Here is a 19,983-nt window from a genome sequence, read left to right on the forward strand (position 1 = left end):
CTTTTCTCAGAGTATTTGATTTGGAATATGGTTATGTGCCAAAGAGTTCTTTTGTTGTTGTTAAGGCATACCATAGTTATCACTGAGATTTGGAGAATTGCTTATTAGAATACTCTACAATCAAATTCCATTAGTGCAGTTTTAATATAATTACATTAATCATTATTTAGTGATGATAGTTAATTAGTGATTTCCGTTTCAGTACAATGCATAGTTTGCTCATTTAAAGATACTGGGATATCTTTACTCATTTGGGGATAATGGTATCTTAACCAACTCTTTCCATTAAGAAAGAACTGGTCATGATAGTGAGGAGAAAAAAGTATTTGATGAGCAGAGAAAGATCAAGCAATTATTATATAAAGGTCATCATGTGACACAATGTCCAGGTCATTAGGCTGTCTTCTTTTTCAGGCTGTGTTTTAATTAGTGATGTTTTGAAAACTCTCTCTCTCTCTTTTTCTCCCTCTCCCTCTCTCCCTCTCTCCCTCTACTTCTCAACCCACCTTATTTCAATTGGATAGATAATCTACTTTGAATATTTTTGATGAAATATCATCAGTTGATGTGAGGTTCATCTGATTATTTGATTACAAGGTCATGGAAGGGAATGTGTGAGGAATATTCTCTATATTGTGGTCAATGGATTTCTTGGGAATATCCTTCATTTCAGAGTTCTTTTCTTGCTACATTCCAGTAAGAGTTACATCAACAATAACAACATTTTCTGAGTTAATTATGCCATCTATTACTTTATTGTGTATAGTAAAATAATCTAAGGGGAACTTTATCAGATCAGCTCAAGAAAGTTATCGTTCTTTATCCTAGTTTAGTGCCCAATAGCTGTCATTGAAAACCTCAAAAAGGATATGAAGGTAATATCTTCTTGTTCTTTGCCAATTATTCAGAGCTATTCAATCTACTGATTATTGTAGTATAATGAAGAACTATGGGCACCAACTTGTTGATCATGAATCTACCAACATTCAGCTTCATTGAAGGATGATATACACTAGTCTCTTGGTTTCAACAATTTGAATCTCAGCAGAATTAACTAATCACCTAAAAGCAAGAGGTCAATGGTTTAGCCAGCTAATATTGATCCTGTACAAAAAAGTATTATGGATAGGACCCTTTTAAAGAACTATGATCATTATCACAACACTAAGATACACAATTAACTTTTTTTCCTCTGTGTATCATGATCCTGCGTCTAGTACATAATGTGGTGTATAATCCACATACAACTCAATTGTCAGTATTGATAAATCTCATCAGTATTGATAAATCTCAGGAATATGGTGATACCGTAATTTTAAAAATACAATGGAATTTGGTAAACATATTTACCTTGCAATAGGTCCCATCTTTTTGTAGAAAAAAATAATATCTTTTTAAAGTTAAAAAATTAAACCATCTGTAGCCATATTCTTGGTTGGACCAACATGAGCTGCTGTTGATTAGCTTGGCCATGGTAGCTTTGGGTTTTATTGATGTTCCCATCCTCTGTGTTCTATTTGTTGTTATGGGGTCACCCCATAAACTGTGAATCTTAAATTGGGACCACAGGACGCCTCCATCATTTTTAAGTACGCTTTTATGCAATTCAGTAGATACTTCCCATGTTCTTGCGGCTTTTATACTTTTGCGGTATAATCTGTTTAAAGTGTTAAAATGGAGGCATTCACCAACATAACGGTGGTTGTTTTAAATATTTTTCTAGCTCTCAGAAAGAGATCTTTGAATAGTTCTGCATGTTACCTCATTTTGGCCACTGGAACTTAACGGTAGTTACTGTGGCAATAAAGCAGCAAGTTGTGAGCTAAATCAGTTCCAGTGCAGATGTCTGCCACAAGGTGGCTGCTTGAAAATCACTTTGTGGTTAAGAAATGCTCAAGCCTTGACTTTTATCAAAGTTAACTTCCTTTTTAATCAAGGTCTTGTGAGAATAGCAGAAGAAGCCTGTTATTTAATGGATATACTAGAGAAAACAGAAGAGCATTTTCAAGCAGGAATTTTGCACAATAAGAGGGTGTGTAAGAAAGAGCCAAAGCCTTTTCAAGAGAAAACATTTTGTTGCAACTAAAAAGAAACTGTACTCTTTCTTTCTCTTGTTTTCTCTTTTGTGACCTTGAAATTCAATGAATGGAATTTTGCATCAGCATTACATCATATTACATAGAACGCCACATTATGAGTCATTGTGATAAATTACGACCCAGGCTGCATTAGAAGACTCCTGTAACCAAGGACTTATCAAGGTGGCTTTTTATTTGATGTGCCTCTTCATTGCAGGACTTACAGTAGGTGAGCTGAGTTAGTAATCCTATCATGTCGTGTGCTTGGAGCACTTTGTATTTCCTTCAGCGCTCGAATTGAAATTTGAGGCATCAAACAGTTGAAAGCAAATGCAACAAAGAACAATGCAACGTGCAGTTATCAAAGATGAGGTTATAACTTACACAGAAATACCAGTTTATTCTAAAGGAGATGGAAAAGTTAAGAGCAATTTAACTACCCAGAGTTTTTCAAGTGTTATATAACGATGAACAATTTTGGATATTGGTAACTGAGTTATAATGAGGTGGTTTGTTTCTCCATGTAGCTCAGGAGCATTCTTACTATTAATGGCTTTCTAGGACTGAATTTGGATTCTTTACAGCCATGCCTAAAAGCCTGAGGGATTGAACAAGATATTCTTTCTGTGCACGTGCTCTGCCCCAAAGCCACAGTCTTTCCCCTACATTTTATGCCAGTTTTTTTCTCCAGTAAAGCATAAAATCTAAGAGATAAAATTATATATATAATTATATATATAAAACCTCAGAAAACACACACACACACACACACACACACACATATGTATGTATGTATGTATGTATGTATGTACGTATGTATGTATGTATGTACGCGGTGGCTCAGTGGGTTAGGACGCTGAGCTTGTCGATCTGAAGGCCGGCAGTTTGGCGGGTCGAATCCCGAGTGCCGTGTAACAGAGTGAGCGCCTGTTACTCGTCCCAGCTTCTGCCAACCTAGCAGTTCGAAAGCACGTAAAAATGCAAGTAGAAAAATAGGGACCACTACGGTGGGAAGGTAACAGCGTTCCGTGCGCCTTTGGCGTCTAGTCATGCCGGCCACATGACCACGGAGACGTCCTCGGACAAACGCTGGCTCTTCGGCTTTGAAACGGAGATGAGCCCCTAGAGTTGGAAACGACTAGCACACATGTGCAGGGGAACCTTTACCTTTACCATTATGTATGTATGTATTTATGTATGTATGTGTGTCTGTGTGTGTTAAATATTTGTCAAGTCATTTGAATATGCCTTGCTAATTAACTCTTTCTTTCCTGTTTTTTGGCCTAACTCAAGGCTATCCACAGGATATAGTCACAACTTATGACAGCTCGTTATTTGTGTAAATTATTCAAATTGCTAATAAAGAATTTTAGGGAGGCTGAAATGATCATTTCAAACTTCTCATCAGTCAGTCATACCTTTTTATCTGAGATTCGAACCTGGGCTGATTATATATTAGGCAGTTGCTTTAACTTCCTGAGCCACAGGTTCTTTCTCTATTAGCTAGGAAGCAAGGGAGATATATGTGTTAAATATTTGTCAAGTCATTTGAAGTCATATATATGACAAAGAATGTTAGCAAGCCAAAACAATTTACACAAATATGAGCTGCCACTGCTGTGGCTACTGCCTGTAGATGGCCTTGAGCTAGGCTGAAACAGGAAATAAGATTTGTCCCGTGTCTGGGACTAAGCAAGTGTATTCTGAATGCTTAACAAACATTTAACATATATATATGGCTCAGGAAGTTAAAGCAACTGCCTAATATATAATCAGCCCAGGTTCGAATCTCAGATAAAAAGGGTATGACTGACTGATGAGAACATAAGAAGTTTGAAATGATCATTTCAGCCTCCCTAAAATTCTTTATTATCAATTTGAATAATTTACACAAATAATGAGCTTTCATAAGTTGTGACTATATCCTGTGGATAGCCTTGAGTTAGGCCAAAACAGGAAAGAAAGAGTTAATTAGCAAGGCATATTCAAATGACTTGACAAATATTTTTACACACACACACACACACACACACACACACACATATCGGTTAGGCTGAAACAGGAAATAAAGATTTGTCCCATGTTTGGGGCCTAGCAAGGTAATCTAAATATATATATATTAAGAATTTGTCAAGGCTTTTTGAATGCACCTTGCTAATTAACTCTTTCTTTCCTGCTTTGGCCTGACTCAAGGCTTATCCACAGGAACTAGTCAACTTATGACAGCTCATTATTTTGTGTAAATTATTCAAATTGCTAATAAAGAATTTGGGAGGCTGAGATAATCATTTCGAACTTATTATGTTCTCATCAGTCAGTCATACCCTTTATCTGAGATTCGAACCTGGGCTGATTATATATTAGGCAGTTGTTTTAACTTCCTGAGCCACAGGTTCTTTTCTCTCTTTTATTAGCTAGAAGGCAAGGGAAATATGTGTTAAGAATTTGTCAAGGCTTTTTGAATGCACCTTGCTAATTAACTCTTTCTTTCCTGCTTTGCCCTGACTCAAGGCTTATCCAACTTATAGTCAACTTATGACAGCTCATTATTTTGTGTAAATTATTCAAATTGCTAATATATATATAATCCCTGACAACTCTTACTTTGAGGAATGTTTCTTCTTTCAACAAATTTAGCCCAAATACCTGCCAACTGACTATTATCTTGAATTACAATCTGAGAGTGTTTTGTAAAATAGGTTATGTCAATCTAGACTCTAAAAGAAGGGACCAAGGCTCTTATCATTTTGACCACATAAACCTTAATAGCAGAAGAATGAATGAATGAGGAAAGAAAAAGAAACCTGAAGATAAATCTAAAATTTAAAGATAAAACATTCAAGGAATATACTGAAAGTTTGTTCAAATGAGCAATAACTTCCTGCATTTACATATTGCATTCCTAAATCTGAATAATGTTGTTGGTTTCACAGATACCTAGCTTAGCTTTTTTTTTTTTTAAAAAAAACACACTAGTAAGCCTTTTCTTTCCTGTCATTGCAACATTTCCAATAGAACCAGGGCTGTCTACGTGTCTCTCTATATGTGAACAAAGTCAAAATGCCAGATGCACCTGGACAATTGAAGGCTCTGGTCTTTTAATGGATGTATCATACATGTTAAAAAGGGGCTGGACTTTGATCACCCAGTTAACAGCTGCATTTTAATATAATTGTCTTCCTCCATGGATTCCCTGTATAGAACTGATGATGACCATTTTTAATTGTCTTCCTACTCTTCTCTTGTCATGCTTCCGATTACTAATACAAATTGCTCGAGAGGGCCATAAGCTACCATTTTAACCATAGGGGAAAAAATTGTAAACAAGGAGTGGTTGAACAAAGAATACATGCTAACAAAGCTTGGTCTCCATACTAAAATAGGTTCATGGAGATAACATCACAAAGGAAAAAACCCCTCCCCCACTCTTTTTTTTTAATTACAAAATTTTATTAAATGTACATGCCAGTCTTAGTCTGGCCCTTAAGTCAGATATCTTTGAAGACAGAAAATCTGCTGTACTAGTATGGAAACCAAAAATATGTGCTGTAGCAGTCAGCTATCTCAAGTCATGCCAGCAGAAAAAGCTTTAAATGCCCTCATGTGTTTGGAACGTTTGAAAATTGCCATAGACTCCAGGAAGTCTAGAAGAACATCCTCCTATTGAATAATTAAAAAAATGATGGAGGTTGCTCAGATACCTCTGGAATCAAGTGATATTATGGTATCAGCCACAAAGCCACCTAGGCCTTGAAGCTCAGGTGTTAATCATGCCATTTAAAAGCCATTTTCTGACTTTGCTGTTGTTTAACATTGCTGATCTTTGCTTTAAAGCCTTCATGTTTTTGGCCACTATCCAACAAAGTGAGGTGTCTGTGTATGTGTGGGAGAACTGTTTGTGCAGCTAGATGTTGATATGAAATCTTCCATGCAGCCTCTTGTATTACTGAAGACACAAGCTTAAGGTTGAAGATGCTCTTGGATGTAGTATAGTTATTACTCTACTACTGTACACATATAGCTTTCTGACCTTTGTGATTTTAAAAGATGCTACACAAAGAAGGAATTCTAATGTTATGTTTTTATTAAACAATCTAAATATTATATGTATCCTTGCTTTCAATCAATTTTATTTAAAAGTTAATCCCATTGATTACAGTAGAATTTGTTTCTAAGTGTGTATAGGATTGAGAAGGCATCTTTATGATGTAGAGGTGGCAATACAGGGTCCATAACAGAATAACAGAGTTGAAAGGGGGGGTCTTCTAGTCCAATCCCCTGCTCAGGAAGGAAACTCAGTACCATTTCAGACAAATGATTGTTCAATCTCTTCTTAAAAAAATATAACTGTGGATCCTATGATGCTCTTATAAAATACCTGAAGCCTCTGTCATTGTGCTACTGAGGCTTGATGGCCTAGTTCGCTGCCAGAATTGGATCAAGTATATATCTGAGAGCTGTAATAGTTTTTCTTGGCTGTTCATTTTGAGGGTAAGGGGTTATATTAACTTTTAAATTAGTTTTTCATTTTTTTTATATCACAACTTCTCCCATTGTTGTGTACCTTAGGCAAAAAAGTTTGCCATTTTCCCCCCTGACTTTTACTACATCCTATGTTTCTAATTAATTTCCATTAGAATTTTGTTTCACTAGCTTGTCTATTTTGATAAAAAAATGAATTTGAATCACCAATTGATTTTTGTTTTTCCTTCTGATAATAATGGTTAAATGGCAGGCAACAATTCTTCATGTCAAGCGTTATTCTTGTTTAGCAGTTGCCATCATCAAAAGGGTTAATAATAAGTGAGAAGTCAAAGACAGCAAGACAGATTAGCATTGGTGGTGTTCAACGATAAGATTGGGAAAACATAATTTTAATTGTAGAAAGCACGTTAAAGGCAAATCAAGTTTAAAAAGTAGTTAATAAAATAGAGCTACCTTTGAAAGCTTCCTAGAAAAGTTGTAATATAAATGTTGCATAAAACGTCTATATATTCATAGATACAAACATACATACATTCCCAGAATCTGAATGCTTATTTCGGAATGAAATGAGACCAAACTCCTCCTTAAAATATTTAACTTCCACTTTCCAACCTATAAGTAAAAAATAATAACATATAATTTTAATTTGTTCTATTTGATTTGATTTTGTCAAACTGATGCAGAGTAACTACTCAGGAGAACAGCAAAAATTCTCACAATAAAATTGTCAACTTATTCCCAGTGACCTTTGCCTCCCTCTCTTTGGAATGGAGATTGAAGATGGTGATTATAGATTGGGATCCTTGGTGCTCTCTGAACTTGGTTGCTTTCTTGCAGACTGTTCATTGCCCAACTACATAACATCATCAGTTCTAGAAGGAAGTGGGGTTTGCTCTCTGTTTATAGACAAGCGTTGGTGACAGTGTTCTTGTTAGTTCCTCGATGAGGCTATTTACTGTTTGTTTGTCTGAGTTGGTAGTTCCTTGATTGGGGCATTGTGGGTCCTTGAATCATAGAATCATAGAGTTAGAATGGACCTTGGAAGTCTTCTAGTCCAACCCGCTGCTCAAGGCCAGAGTTATTATATACCATCCAGAACAAATAATTTCTTGAAAGCCTCCTACAATAGACTACCCACAACTTTAGGAGGCATGCTGTTCCACTGATTAATTATTCTCACTCTCGGGAAATTCTTCCTTATTCTGAGATTGAATCTCTCTCTCTCTCTCTATGACAAGCTTCTACTCATTACATCTTGACCTGCCCTCAGATGCTTTGGAAGATAAATTGATGCCCTCTTCCCTATGACAGCCCTTCAAGTATTTTAAGATTCCTATCTTGTCTCCCCTAAACTTTCCTTTTGTTAGGATAAACATAACTGGTTCTCTTAGCTGTTCACCATACAATTTACATTTCAAATCTCTTATCATCTTTGTTGTTCTTCTTTGCACCTTGTTGAAAGCTGTAACCCAGAAAGCTTGGAGCATGATAAACATGTGTAAGAAAGATATGACAGAGAAGGGGAAAAAATGGAAAAAGAAAGGTATTAATCTGAATGTTTATTTGTTTAATTTGGATGTTTATCTGGTACTTATCTGGGTATAGGCTGCTGGAGAGGATGTATTCTGGTCTTTTTTGTTTCCTTCTTAGCTTTTCTATTGTTTCTTTTGGATGGTGTGTAATTGTGTGTAAAGGATTAACACAAGGATATATATATATATATATATATATATATATATATATATATATATATATATATATATAAATTTTTTAATAAAAAAATTGCACAAATATGAGCTGTCACTGTTGTGACTACTGCCTGTCGATGGACTTCGGTTAGGCTGAAACAGGAAATAAAGATTTGTCCCATGTTTGGGGCCTAGCAAGGTAATCTAAATAGTTAACAAGCATTTTATATATATATATATATATATATATGTGTGTGTGTGTGTGTGTGTGTGTGTGTGTGTGTTTGTGTGTGTGTATGTGTGTGTTAAATTTTTTTAAATTGCTAACAAAGAATTAAGGGAGACTGATATGCATTTATATATATATATATATATATATATATATATATATATATATATATATATATATATATATATATATATATATATGGGACTCCTCTTTCTAATTGATATATCGTTTAATATAGTTTTGCCTCCAAATCAACACTAAACTGACTTGTTAGGGGTGGAGAGCTGAAAAAGAGCCAAATCCACTAATGGTCCAGATGCCTCATTTAATGCTCTCCTCCCTTCAGTAAGGATGGTGAATTCCTAGAATTAATGCAGAATTTCTGGATCAGCACAGAAAAGACAGAAGTTGTGATGGGGCTACCTTGAGCTGGCAAGAGATCCCAGGGATTTCTTTGCCTATACTACAAAAAAAGCAGTAGAAAAAAGTTAGAATAATGGACACAAATGTCTGCTTTTTCACTGAGTGAACCACAACCAGTCCATCCTTTAAAGTTGCAAATGTCAAGTGACTAGGATTAAAACAGACTGGCATAGCAGGACAAAGGGTGTACTGATATCCTTCTCAGGCTCTTTTCTCTTCTTCTTCTTGAAGCAGATGGTGATCAAAGACATGAAGCAGAGCAAATATTGGACTACAAGATACTAACACAAATCACAGATTAAATGGATGAGAATTTTTGCACATAGGTATCTTATGGAACTCATATCCCCAAATAACCTAACATCATACATTAATTTCTGCAGGACCTGGTACCTCCCACACCACTGGGTGGGAAAATGGATTCATTATTGCTTTCTTCCATTCTGAAACAGATCATGTTGGTGATGCTCAAATGTAAAAACCCATAGATATATTCTTCTGTAATTCTGCAGCTTTCTTACAAGTGACATCTTTTAAGGACCTACTATTTACAAAACCCAGGCCACAATCATGTTTTAGTGAAAAACCAGATTTTTTTTTAAAAAAAGAGGAAAGCATATGTCTTTCGAAAGTTGGAAAGTTGTTTTGAATTTGGCCCCAAATAAAATTGGGAGGAAAGGAGGATTTAAATTTGGTCATTTTCTGAATAAGGTCACTTCCTAGATATCTTGTATTTGATCAATACCCTAAATATATGTTCATCTGAAATAAAATTACTTTCAGATTTTTAGTTCAATCAGTTAGTTCAAAATTTTCTTCCAGTCTTTCTTCTCCAGTTCTTCCAGTCCAATCTTTTAAAAACCCAATTCAGCTTTTTCAGCAAAAAGTCCATAAGGAGTGTCCAGTCAGTAATAATTGTAGCTATTGCCCTTTCTCTAATCCAGCAAGTCAATTTTGTCATCTTTGTTAATTTTGCCATCTTTACCATCTGTTACTCTTTATGGTTATTTCAGTTTTTCCATTTTTATGCATATAATAATTTGCAGCAGTCATCATTTATAAAAAACAATATTCCATAATTCTTTTCTAATTATTTATCCATTACTGTAGTCCCAACAAGAAGAGTTCTGGTTTCAACTGAATATTCAAGAAGACTTTTTAAATTCTTTGTATCCATTTATGTATTTGAATACAAAATGTTCTGACATTTTTACAAGTTCACCAGCCATAATAAAATGACCCTCTATGTTTTTCACATTTCCAGTATATATTTGAAGTATTTTTATACATTCTAGATATTTTTTCTGGAATCAGGTACCACAGGTACATCACCATCATCATATCATCATCACCATCATCATCATCATCATCATCATGGAGTTGAAAGGAACCTTGGAGGTCTAGTCCTTTTATAAACATTCATCATTTTATAAACATTCTCTTTTGTATTATAATGTAAAATTCAGTTCTTGCAGTCAGATATTTTCCCATTTTATCATATTGTTTTACTTGTTCTGTATGAAATTTCAGCAAAAACTTATACATTTTAGCAATTACATGTTGTTCTACATAATTCAATTTCAAATTCTGTCTTGTGCTGTTCAATTCCAAATGTCCTGTTATCTACCTTAAATCTTTGCATACGAAAGCTATGGAAACTAAGTCCTTCTGCAGTCAATTGATCTCTTAATTTCATTTTATATTCTCCATTCTCTTGTTTAACAATTCTCAGTTGATTAACTACCTCTCTTTGCCTTCTGTTTCTTTTTTATAAAATGCTTCTTGTGCTGAGACCCATGCAGGCTTTTTCAGATATAATCTGGGTTTATATCTATTTCATATTCTCAATATGGCATGTCTAGTGTCATGATTTTTAAAAACTATATTAACCTTAACTTTATTGTACCATAGAAAGTCATCCAAACCTCAGGCTGTGCTTGTCTAGTTCTTCCATTCTTTTTATTTGTCAGCAGCATCCGCACCTTCATCCACATCAAGTAGCAGGCTACAAAATACAATTTCAAGTCAGGCAGTCCCAGTCCTCCCCATTTTTTCCCATAGTGAAGGATTTTATATTTAACCTTTTGCTTCTTCGCTTGCTGTACAAACCTAGATATATCTTTCTGCCATTAAATGATGTAGCAGTTATCAAAATAAGTATTGTTCAAAATAGGTATTGTTCAAACTAAAACAGTGATTATACATCATACATTCATTTTTATCACAGATATTCCACGTACCAATGACACTGGTAATTCCTCTCAGCCTTCTTCATTCTGTCTCAACATAATTGTTCTGAAATAACATACAATTCATAATTGTCATAGTAATACTCAAGTATTTCATTTTTTCCTCGATCTTAAAACCACTATTTTTGCTCTTCCATCTTCATGTTTTTTGTGAACATCTTAATCTTCTCATTATTAATTTTAAATCCAGCTAATTCACCAAAATTCTTTAATCTTTCCGTAACTATCAGCAACTCATCAGCAAACACTCATAATTTATATTTCCCTTTTAATCCTCATTCAATGTCTTTCTAATTTTACAACAATATAACAGTATAACAATATTTGACTACCTCCAGGGAGACTGAATCATACTGATCTGATAACAACACATAAATATAAAAAACATCAGAATTTTCCTGGGTCAGGAGTGATAAGGCCTGTCTTAAGATCCTCACAGACAGGAAAGTTGTAAGAGGTCATAAGATGTTGCATAGCCTCTTGTCTGTAGGGGAACAGTCTTAGCTCATAGAAGTAGCTTTGACCTGGCTTTGAATGAACAGAATTGGGAATGTTGGAAGTTCTGCTGTCTGAGCAGTGTGGAAGGCAAATACATCTACAGAATGTGCAGAGGGAAAGCAGATAGAACAAGGAGTAAAGCTACGAACCATTTGTGAAATTCGGAAGTTGTCTAGGGAACATTAGTTGATTTAGGAATGATCTTGTATACACAGTGAGAAGTAGGAATTCACTTTTTTGAACCTAACAGAATCTCACACTATTAAGGAGTTCCCATATAGCAAATATTATATAATTTTGGCCAAGTTTCAATGAAGTTAAAAGCACTTATATTCCTTTTAGAAAAAATCACAATTTAAACACTGAAATCTCTTAATCTATCTTAAATTAAGGAGGTCTCTGACAACAGGGGCCCTCTATAATAACTTCAATTTTCATAGAAATTTTTCACTAAGAAACAGAGACTAATTTATCGTGTTTAAACACATTTCAGAACCAACAGTTACAGGAACTTTCTGGTTTAATTACATGGAGCTTAGCTCCAAAACCACTGCTACTATTCTTTAGAAACCGGGCAAAAGATTCCACTCAGGAGCATTTGAAATATCTGAACATTTAATTCCATTCTATAAAAAAGTTAAAAGGTTATAGTGACATGTGGAATTTTAAAAGTATGCATTGCTTTCATGAAACTTTGTGCCAAGTATCTTTTTTGAAATGCTTCAAGGAAGCTGCTTCTTTTCAGCTATCCTATAACACTGAGGCAACGTACACATATAGGTAGTCCTTGACTTACAACCATTCATTTAGTGACCAGCTTAAATTACACTGGCACTATAAAAATTGACTTACAATCAGTCCTCACATTTACAATAACCAACATTCCAGATGATAGGCTTAAGATACAGAAGGATCTTGACAGACTTGAACATTGGGAACATCAAACAAAATGAAATTCAGTGGTGAAAATAGTAAGGCCCTACATTTAGGCAAGAAAAACCAAATGCACAGGTACAGTATAGGAGGTATCTTGCTCAATAGTAGTAACTGTGAGAGGGATCTTGGAGTCCTAATGGACAATCACTTAAATATGAGCCAACAGTGTGCTGCAGCTGCCAAAAAAAGTGAACACGGTGCTAGGCTGTATTAACAGAGTGATAGAATCACGTGGTTGATACCACTTTAAAACACTTTGGTAAGGCCACACTTGGAATACTGCATCCAGTTTTGGCCACCACAATGTAAAAAAGATGTTGAGACTCTAGAAAGAGTGCAAAGAAGAGCAACAAAGATGATCAGGGGACTGGAGACTAAAACATGTAAAGAATGGTTGCTGGAATTGGGTATGAAAAGAATGACTGGAGTGACATGATATCAGTGTTCCAATATCTCAGGGGTTGCCACAAAGAAGAGGGAGTCAAGCTATTCTCCAAAGCACCTGAAGGCAGGACAAGAAACCATGGATGAAAACTAATCAAGGAGAGAAGCATCCTAGAACTAAGAAGAAATTTCCTGACAGAATCAGTGGAGCAACTTCCAACACTGGAAGTTTTAAAGAAGACATTGAACAACCATTTGTCTGAAATGGTATAGGCAGTGCTTTTTTTGTAAAAGAAAAAGGTGCCGGAACTCACACATGTCATACAACCCGCCTTGCCTACCCTACAAGGTTCCATCCAAAAAAGGTGCCGGAACTCCATTCTGAGCATTCTATGAGAAAAAAAGCCCTGGGTATAGGGTTTCCTGCCTAAGCAGGGGGTTGGACTAGAAGAACTCTAAGGACCTCCCTTCCAACTCCTATTCTATTCTATTCTATTCTATTCTATTCTATTCTATTCTATTCTATTCTATTCTATTCTATTCTATTCTATTCTATTCTATTCTATTCTATTCTATTCTATTCTACCCTTGCAGCATCACCACACTCACATGATCAAAATTCAGGCACTTGGCAATTGGCATGTGTTTACAACAATTGCAATGTCCCAGAGTCATGTGATTGCCATCTTCCCAACTGGCTTCCAACAAGCAAAGTCAATGGGGGAAGCAGATTAACTTAATGATTGTATGATTCACTTCATAACTGCAGTAACTTGGTTAACAACTGTGGCAAAATAGGTTGTAAAACCAGGTGCAACTCACTTATTGCTTAGCAATGAAAATTCTGGTACCAGTTGTGGTGGTAAGTCAAAGACTACCTGCAATCAATATAGCTCAACTCTGCCACAATGTTTTGGGAACACAGAGCACCATAACACATTGAGACTGAGAGGCTAGTGGAAGTAGAGCACCTCAGAAAAGCAGTAAAAAACACTTTGCCTATTCATCAGAGTCATTGGAAAAGGGGCAACTCACATTAGATTTGGATGCTGGATCAAATCAGGTAGTCTCTGACTTTTCCTAAGTTACACTTTGTTATTTCACAAGAAAACAAATTTGTGCCTGACCCAAAACTTATTGTCAGTGCATATCCCTACCAGTGGTATACATTTATCTGTGTCTAAAGTGTCAAAATTCTCCAAAAAAGGAAATGAATGTTTTCTTCTAAGTGGAGGTTGGGAGCTAGTGAAATTGGGAGGAAATATTTCCAGCTGGCATCAAGATGCAATCCGGAGAACAGCAAGCTCAACATATGTCATGAGACTTTTTAGCAGTTGATCCTCTGCAGCAGCTTACTCAGCTCTTTCAAATGGAGCCGTTGATTCCCTCTGTAGTCATGTCTCTGTCTATCTATGGACTGAAGTGGAACTTGGACACTGTAAAAAAGTGTAGTCTACTTTCATCAAAGCTGCCAGCTTAATCACAGTACAGAACTATGGGATTTTAAAATGAATGCAGATTAGGTTATTGCCCTTGTCACCTTTTCGGTATGTGCAAATGGAAACGTGAAGGTTGTAGCAAAGCTCGAAGCATAATTTATAAAATTAGAGTTTGATTAGACTCTATGCACTAGGGTGTACATAAAGAAAAAAACATAACTCATAAAACAGCACCATTGAACGGTTGCTATCCCAATATAAAATCCTTTGTACACCTCAAGGTATGTTTGGTGCTTCTGATAATGCAATTTATTCAGTGGAGGGTAAACTGGAAAACTTATTTAAGAATCATTATTTAGATTGCCTATAGTTACTAGTACTAGATTAGATTCTATGCGCTGGACTTTCTTCTGATAGACCCTACTTTTGCCTTGCTATAATGCTGTTTTTTCATGCTGTACATATTTCAGAAATGATTTGGAAGGGCCTTAGAACTTTGAATTTCTCTTGCTCTGAAAATAAATGTAAAAACAGGATAATAGCATTTCTGGATATAAAATGAGATTGATCAGACAGCAGTTAAAGATATAATATTCCAACTTTGTTTCCATGAACCATTAATTGGAAGACAAAATCGGAACATATACAGTACAGTATTGATTGTTGTTAGGAAAGAGGAAAACTGATTAATCTGGGGTTGGAATATTCTAAAAAAATTCTGAAACATTCTATTCCATCTCAGGAACATATTGAAACTCTTCTAATCCACACTTTTTCAAAGTGCTTTGGTGGCTTCTGGGAAAGCATCGTCCGCATTAGAAGCATTTTGAGATATCTTGAAGATAGTGTTCTGGGATAAAGTAACACCTCAACTTACTTTCTGTTTGGGGGATTTACTTCTAAAATTGCTGAGTCATTTTCAAAATGGCTCGACCTAGAAAAAGTTGGGATGGTCTGGAGGGAGGGAGCAAATGAAATATTCTGAAAGTTCTGCAGAACATTTGATTCCTAAATTGTAGGGGTTTTCACCATCCTATTTGTTCTGTTTTTAATATTATTTTTTTTGTTTGTTTGCAAAAATAAAGAATATTTCCTGGCATTTAGCCATTTGAATGGAACATCATGTCTTCTTTTCTTTTCACTCCAGATCCTTGAAGAGAACATGAAGTTGGAGTGCAAGTGCCATGGAGTGTCAGGATCATGCACTACTAAAACATGCTGGACAACTCTTCCTAAATTCAGGGAGCTGGGCTACATCCTTAAGGAGAAATACAATGAAGCTGTTCAGGTTGAACCTGTGCGGGCAAGTCGTAATAAGCGCCCCACTTTTCTGAAAATAAAGAAACCACTCTCGTATCGTAAACCGATGGATACAGACTTAGTCTACATAGAGAAATCGCCCAACTACTGTGAAGAGGATCCTGTGACTGGCAGTGTGGGTACACAGGGCAGAATGTGCAACAAAACAGCCCAGCAGACCAATGGCTGTGACCTGATGTGTTGTGGACGAGGTTATAACACTCATCAATATTCCAGAGTCTGGCAGTGCAACTGCAAATTTCACTGGTGCTGTTATGTCAAATGTAACACATGCAGTGAACGAACAGAAGTCTACACCTGTAAATGAAAGCATGGCTTTGGCAGGGGAACCTAAAGCCTTGGAGTACACACCTTTTTTGCACATAAGTTCAGTGTATCTAAAAAATACTGTAGCAAAGGCCCAAATGGTTTCCAAAAGAAAATCCAGCAAAATAATCCCGTTTTCCTCCCCTTTTAACAGTGTTTATAGTGGATAATGGTCAAAGACTTTTGGGAATAGCCCAAAAACTACACCCAGACTTTTTAAAAGGAACCCAGAAACAAACTATTTTGCCGAATGCAAAACTTCAGATAACCTAAACTACATAAATAAAATAAATTGGAGAAATACCCAAATAATCTGGGCCATCCAAACATTATGGACTGCCTTAAAATTGTGGGAAAAGTTGAATTTCCTTGGAGGAGGCACTCATGAGGCCAGATGAAAGTGATCAAAAGACCATGCAACGTGCCTAAAGTGTGAGCTGAGGAAAAAAAAGTCATATTTTAAGAGGGGCTTTGTCCACAATTGGGTGACAATGCGCCTGTGTGAGTTTCCATTGAAAGAGTGTGGATTATGCAGTTGTAGGGATTTCTACATTTGTGAAAAGAAAGAAAAAACTTCTGTTGATTGTTCCTTGTTGGCTGTTCCTTGTATTCCCATTGTTCTGCCTGTGCTAATGCAAGTAGACCAATGGGTGCTTCCCATATAAACACTGGTTTAGCTGCTTTTCTGCTCTGCTGCTGATTTTAGCACAGCGTGTTGGGAAAACTTGGCATAATAATTATAGCAATATTTAGTCACTTTTGCAGATAAAACTAATATTAATTTATTTAATTAAAAACCCTCTACCACCAATTTTTTTGGGAGCATTCTGCAATTAAAGTAGATAGCCTGCTTTTTTGTGGAATCATTTTTGTAGATTCAGTAGAGGGGAAACCCTTGAGGTGTATATATTATTGTTTACTTAGGTATTTCTACTAGTTGCAAATGCAGGATAGTTTCTGCAGGTATTAAGTACAAAAGCAGGCATCTTTTATAATTTTGAGCTGTATGCTGCTAGTTGTCTGGAATCTCAAATTGCTATTCATCTTCTCTATATATCACAGTACACAATTTTCCCAATTTTTTGTTTAAAAGGATCATTTCAAAATCCAGTTGGAAATAACACATGACATATAAATGCAAAACGCCAGGCAAGTTTCCACCTTTGGAAAATGAACCATAGGATAAAAGAATATATTTTGTAAGAGACTATTTTTATATGAATATTTTATTTATACTATATCTGCTTGTAAAATTCTGTAACCTGTAATTTTTCTCAAAACAGGCACACTATTTGTAATTCATAGCCTATTTAACAATTAAGGCCAGTTACTTTGTTGACATAAAAAGTAACAAGCTGGTTGTATATACAAAATACAAAATGAATTTTCTCTCCGGATGTATGTACAAAGTGGCTCTTTTCCTGTACTTCAATTTGCAGAATATGCAGAACAAGAACAAGAGTATGTAGCATCAGTTTTGTCACAAGGCTTGAATTCATGGTTGGAATTAACTGGATGCTCCTTTATCCTATTCAAAAAGAGAGAGAGAGAGAGAAAAATCTGAATTAGCTTCCCAGATGCGTCAGTCATTAAACTGTGGCATTATGACTAGCAAATGTGCTGTGTGTGCTGTCAGTTAAACCTCTATATTGTGCTACTGTCAAATTTGATTTTATCAGGGTGAGACTGTGGGCGATGACTATAAAAACTAGCATGACACACACATTATCTGATTCTCATAGATAAGGCAAAAAGCTTACAGGTTTTGTCCAACTGGTTTTTGGCATTTCCCTTCCTCTTCCCTCCCCCTGCCTCACAAATATTCTCAAGTCATATTTAGAAAAGCTTTCAATTACCCATCCATTTCTCCCACCCACTTGCTTCTTTTGTACTGTTTGGCTTTTACACTTTGGCATTTCCTTTCTTATCCCTAAGATTTTCTAGCGCAATTATGCTCAATTAAATAGTTTGCTTTTGTGGCATCATTGTGATCATTCTGCCAGGACCCATTAGCATTTGATCCCCAACTTTATAATTTATTAGTATTTTTGTCTCTCTGGCAAACTGATGCCAAAATAAAAGTAATAGAACCAACTTCCAGGTTATCACCACTTAGGAGACAAACTAAATGTTTTGGACTTTTTCTTTGGGGTATTTAACAGCAGGATGCACAAGAAACATAACAAATGAAATAAAAAAAATAGAGAATCTGTTCCATATATCTGCAGTGTGTTTTGCATAGTGACATGAAGTCTTCTGCTAATGTAGTTTTGTGCATTCATAGAGTGAAAAGCAAGAACATTGTGGGGGGGCATCCTTCTGATTTTAGGGAATTGAGTGCCTGAGATGACCTCTGTGTTTGTACCTGTATGGACTGTGCTTTCCCTTTTCTGGAGGTAACCCTTAAACCATGTAAAAGCCATTCTGCTAAACTCTCTCATTTTCCTGAATGCTGTTTCCCCAAAAGGTCCCAGGTAAGGCTCTTTACATCCCAGACTGATTTTGATATATATTGATATATTGAATTGACAGGATTTTAGAACTGAGGTAAAGTTTTAAAAGAAATTCCATACAGATAGTTGTATCAGAGTTTTCTGCATTTAAAACAAGGCAAATACCTAAACCCATTATTCCAATTACAAAGGTAAGTTTAATTAAAATAAACTTCTAAATAATGGTCCAGGACAGAAATGGCCTACTTACCAAGTTGGGATGTCAGTCTGTTCCATAAACTGCTAACAAAATATGAATCTAATAGTTTATCTAGAGACACTAAATAAAATAATGAATTACAAAGAATTTCAAACCCTAACTGAAAATCAGCACAATGGCAAAAAGCAAGTCATTTACAGGCCATTGTGACATAGGCCATTTCTAGAAATTGTTTCCTTGACATTTTTAAATTTTCTAAACTGCAGAAGTTGCATTTTATATGATACAAATAATATATTATGTAAATCAGGGCAGAAATCATACAATTTCATTTTGGGGGGGATGTAAGCCTACTGGTCATGTTAAATTTTGACTTTTACTCTCAAAGGAACAGGGTCATTGACCACCTAAAACTCCATGGAACATAAAATTTTCCAAATGCAGCTACTCTTATTAAGGTGTTAGAGAGCAAAGAAAAGAGTCCCTCAGAGACAGAAGGCCTATTCTTTTCAGAATATTATCATTGAGGAAAAATAAAGCATGGAGCCATCATAAAGAAATGAGAAATGGAAATTCATTCATTCATCCTTCTTCTTCTTCTTCTTCTTCTTCTTCTTCTTCTTCTTCTTCTTCTTCTTCTTCTTCTTCTTCTTCTTCTTCTTCTTCTCCTCCTCCTCCTCCTCCTCCTCCTCCTCCTCCTCCTCCTCCTCCTCCCCTCCTCCTCCTCCTTCATCTTCATCTTCATCTTCCTGTAGTCTGTCTGCTACTCTGTCTGCTGCAGATAATCAGCATTAAAAATGTAAAATTCTTTGAAGCTATGCTAGACAATTTTAGGGGAGAGGCTGGAGCACTAAGAAAGGTCTTCATTAAGAATTCTAATAGTTGCACTTTGGAAGAAGGAGGATCCTTAGTGTTTCAAATATTCTTAAGACTTTAAATGAAGCTCCAAGACTTTAATTGGAACTTGTCAACTGACCATTGTAGGCAGTGCACTGTTTTAAAAAGATGAGTTATTCTGCACTAGCTTGATCCATTTTAAGCTGCCACATTTTGAATTAACTGTAATTTACAAAAGAGTACCTCAGGCATATACAAAATACTACACATGTAAATGGATCATTAGCAAGACGCCTACTTTTGTAGCTAACCTTTCCTACCCAGAAAAAGGCTAAAATTAAAATATAAGTGTGATCACTAAACACCCAAATCTAGTGTCTGAAGTCCTATACTGGGACTATGGCTCTAATAATTTGAATTCTGACCTTTAAGAGGAAGTGAAATTCCATCCAAAAAGGC

At 35.7% G+C, this 19,983-nt stretch overlaps 1 protein-coding gene across 1 annotated transcript in view; it reads left to right on the top strand.

Annotated features, from left to right (window-relative positions):
* Positions 1 to 16,036, top strand: part of WNT7A (Wnt family member 7A) — a gene marked incomplete at both ends in the record, with an annotated part of 55,757 nt that extends 39,721 nt beyond the window's left edge. The window contains one exon of the mRNA XM_083356559.1: positions 15,557 to 16,036. Coding sequence (XP_083212685.1) covers positions 15,557 to 16,036 — 480 coding nt within the window. The remainder of the gene's footprint in view (positions 1 to 15,556) is intronic.
* Between the last annotated feature and the right edge of the window lie 3,947 nt (positions 16,037 to 19,983).

This window comes from Vipera ursinii, assembly GCF_947247035.1.
Source record: "Vipera ursinii genome assembly, chromosome: 2".
Classification (NCBI taxonomy): Eukaryota; Metazoa; Chordata; class Lepidosauria; order Squamata; family Viperidae; genus Vipera; species Vipera ursinii.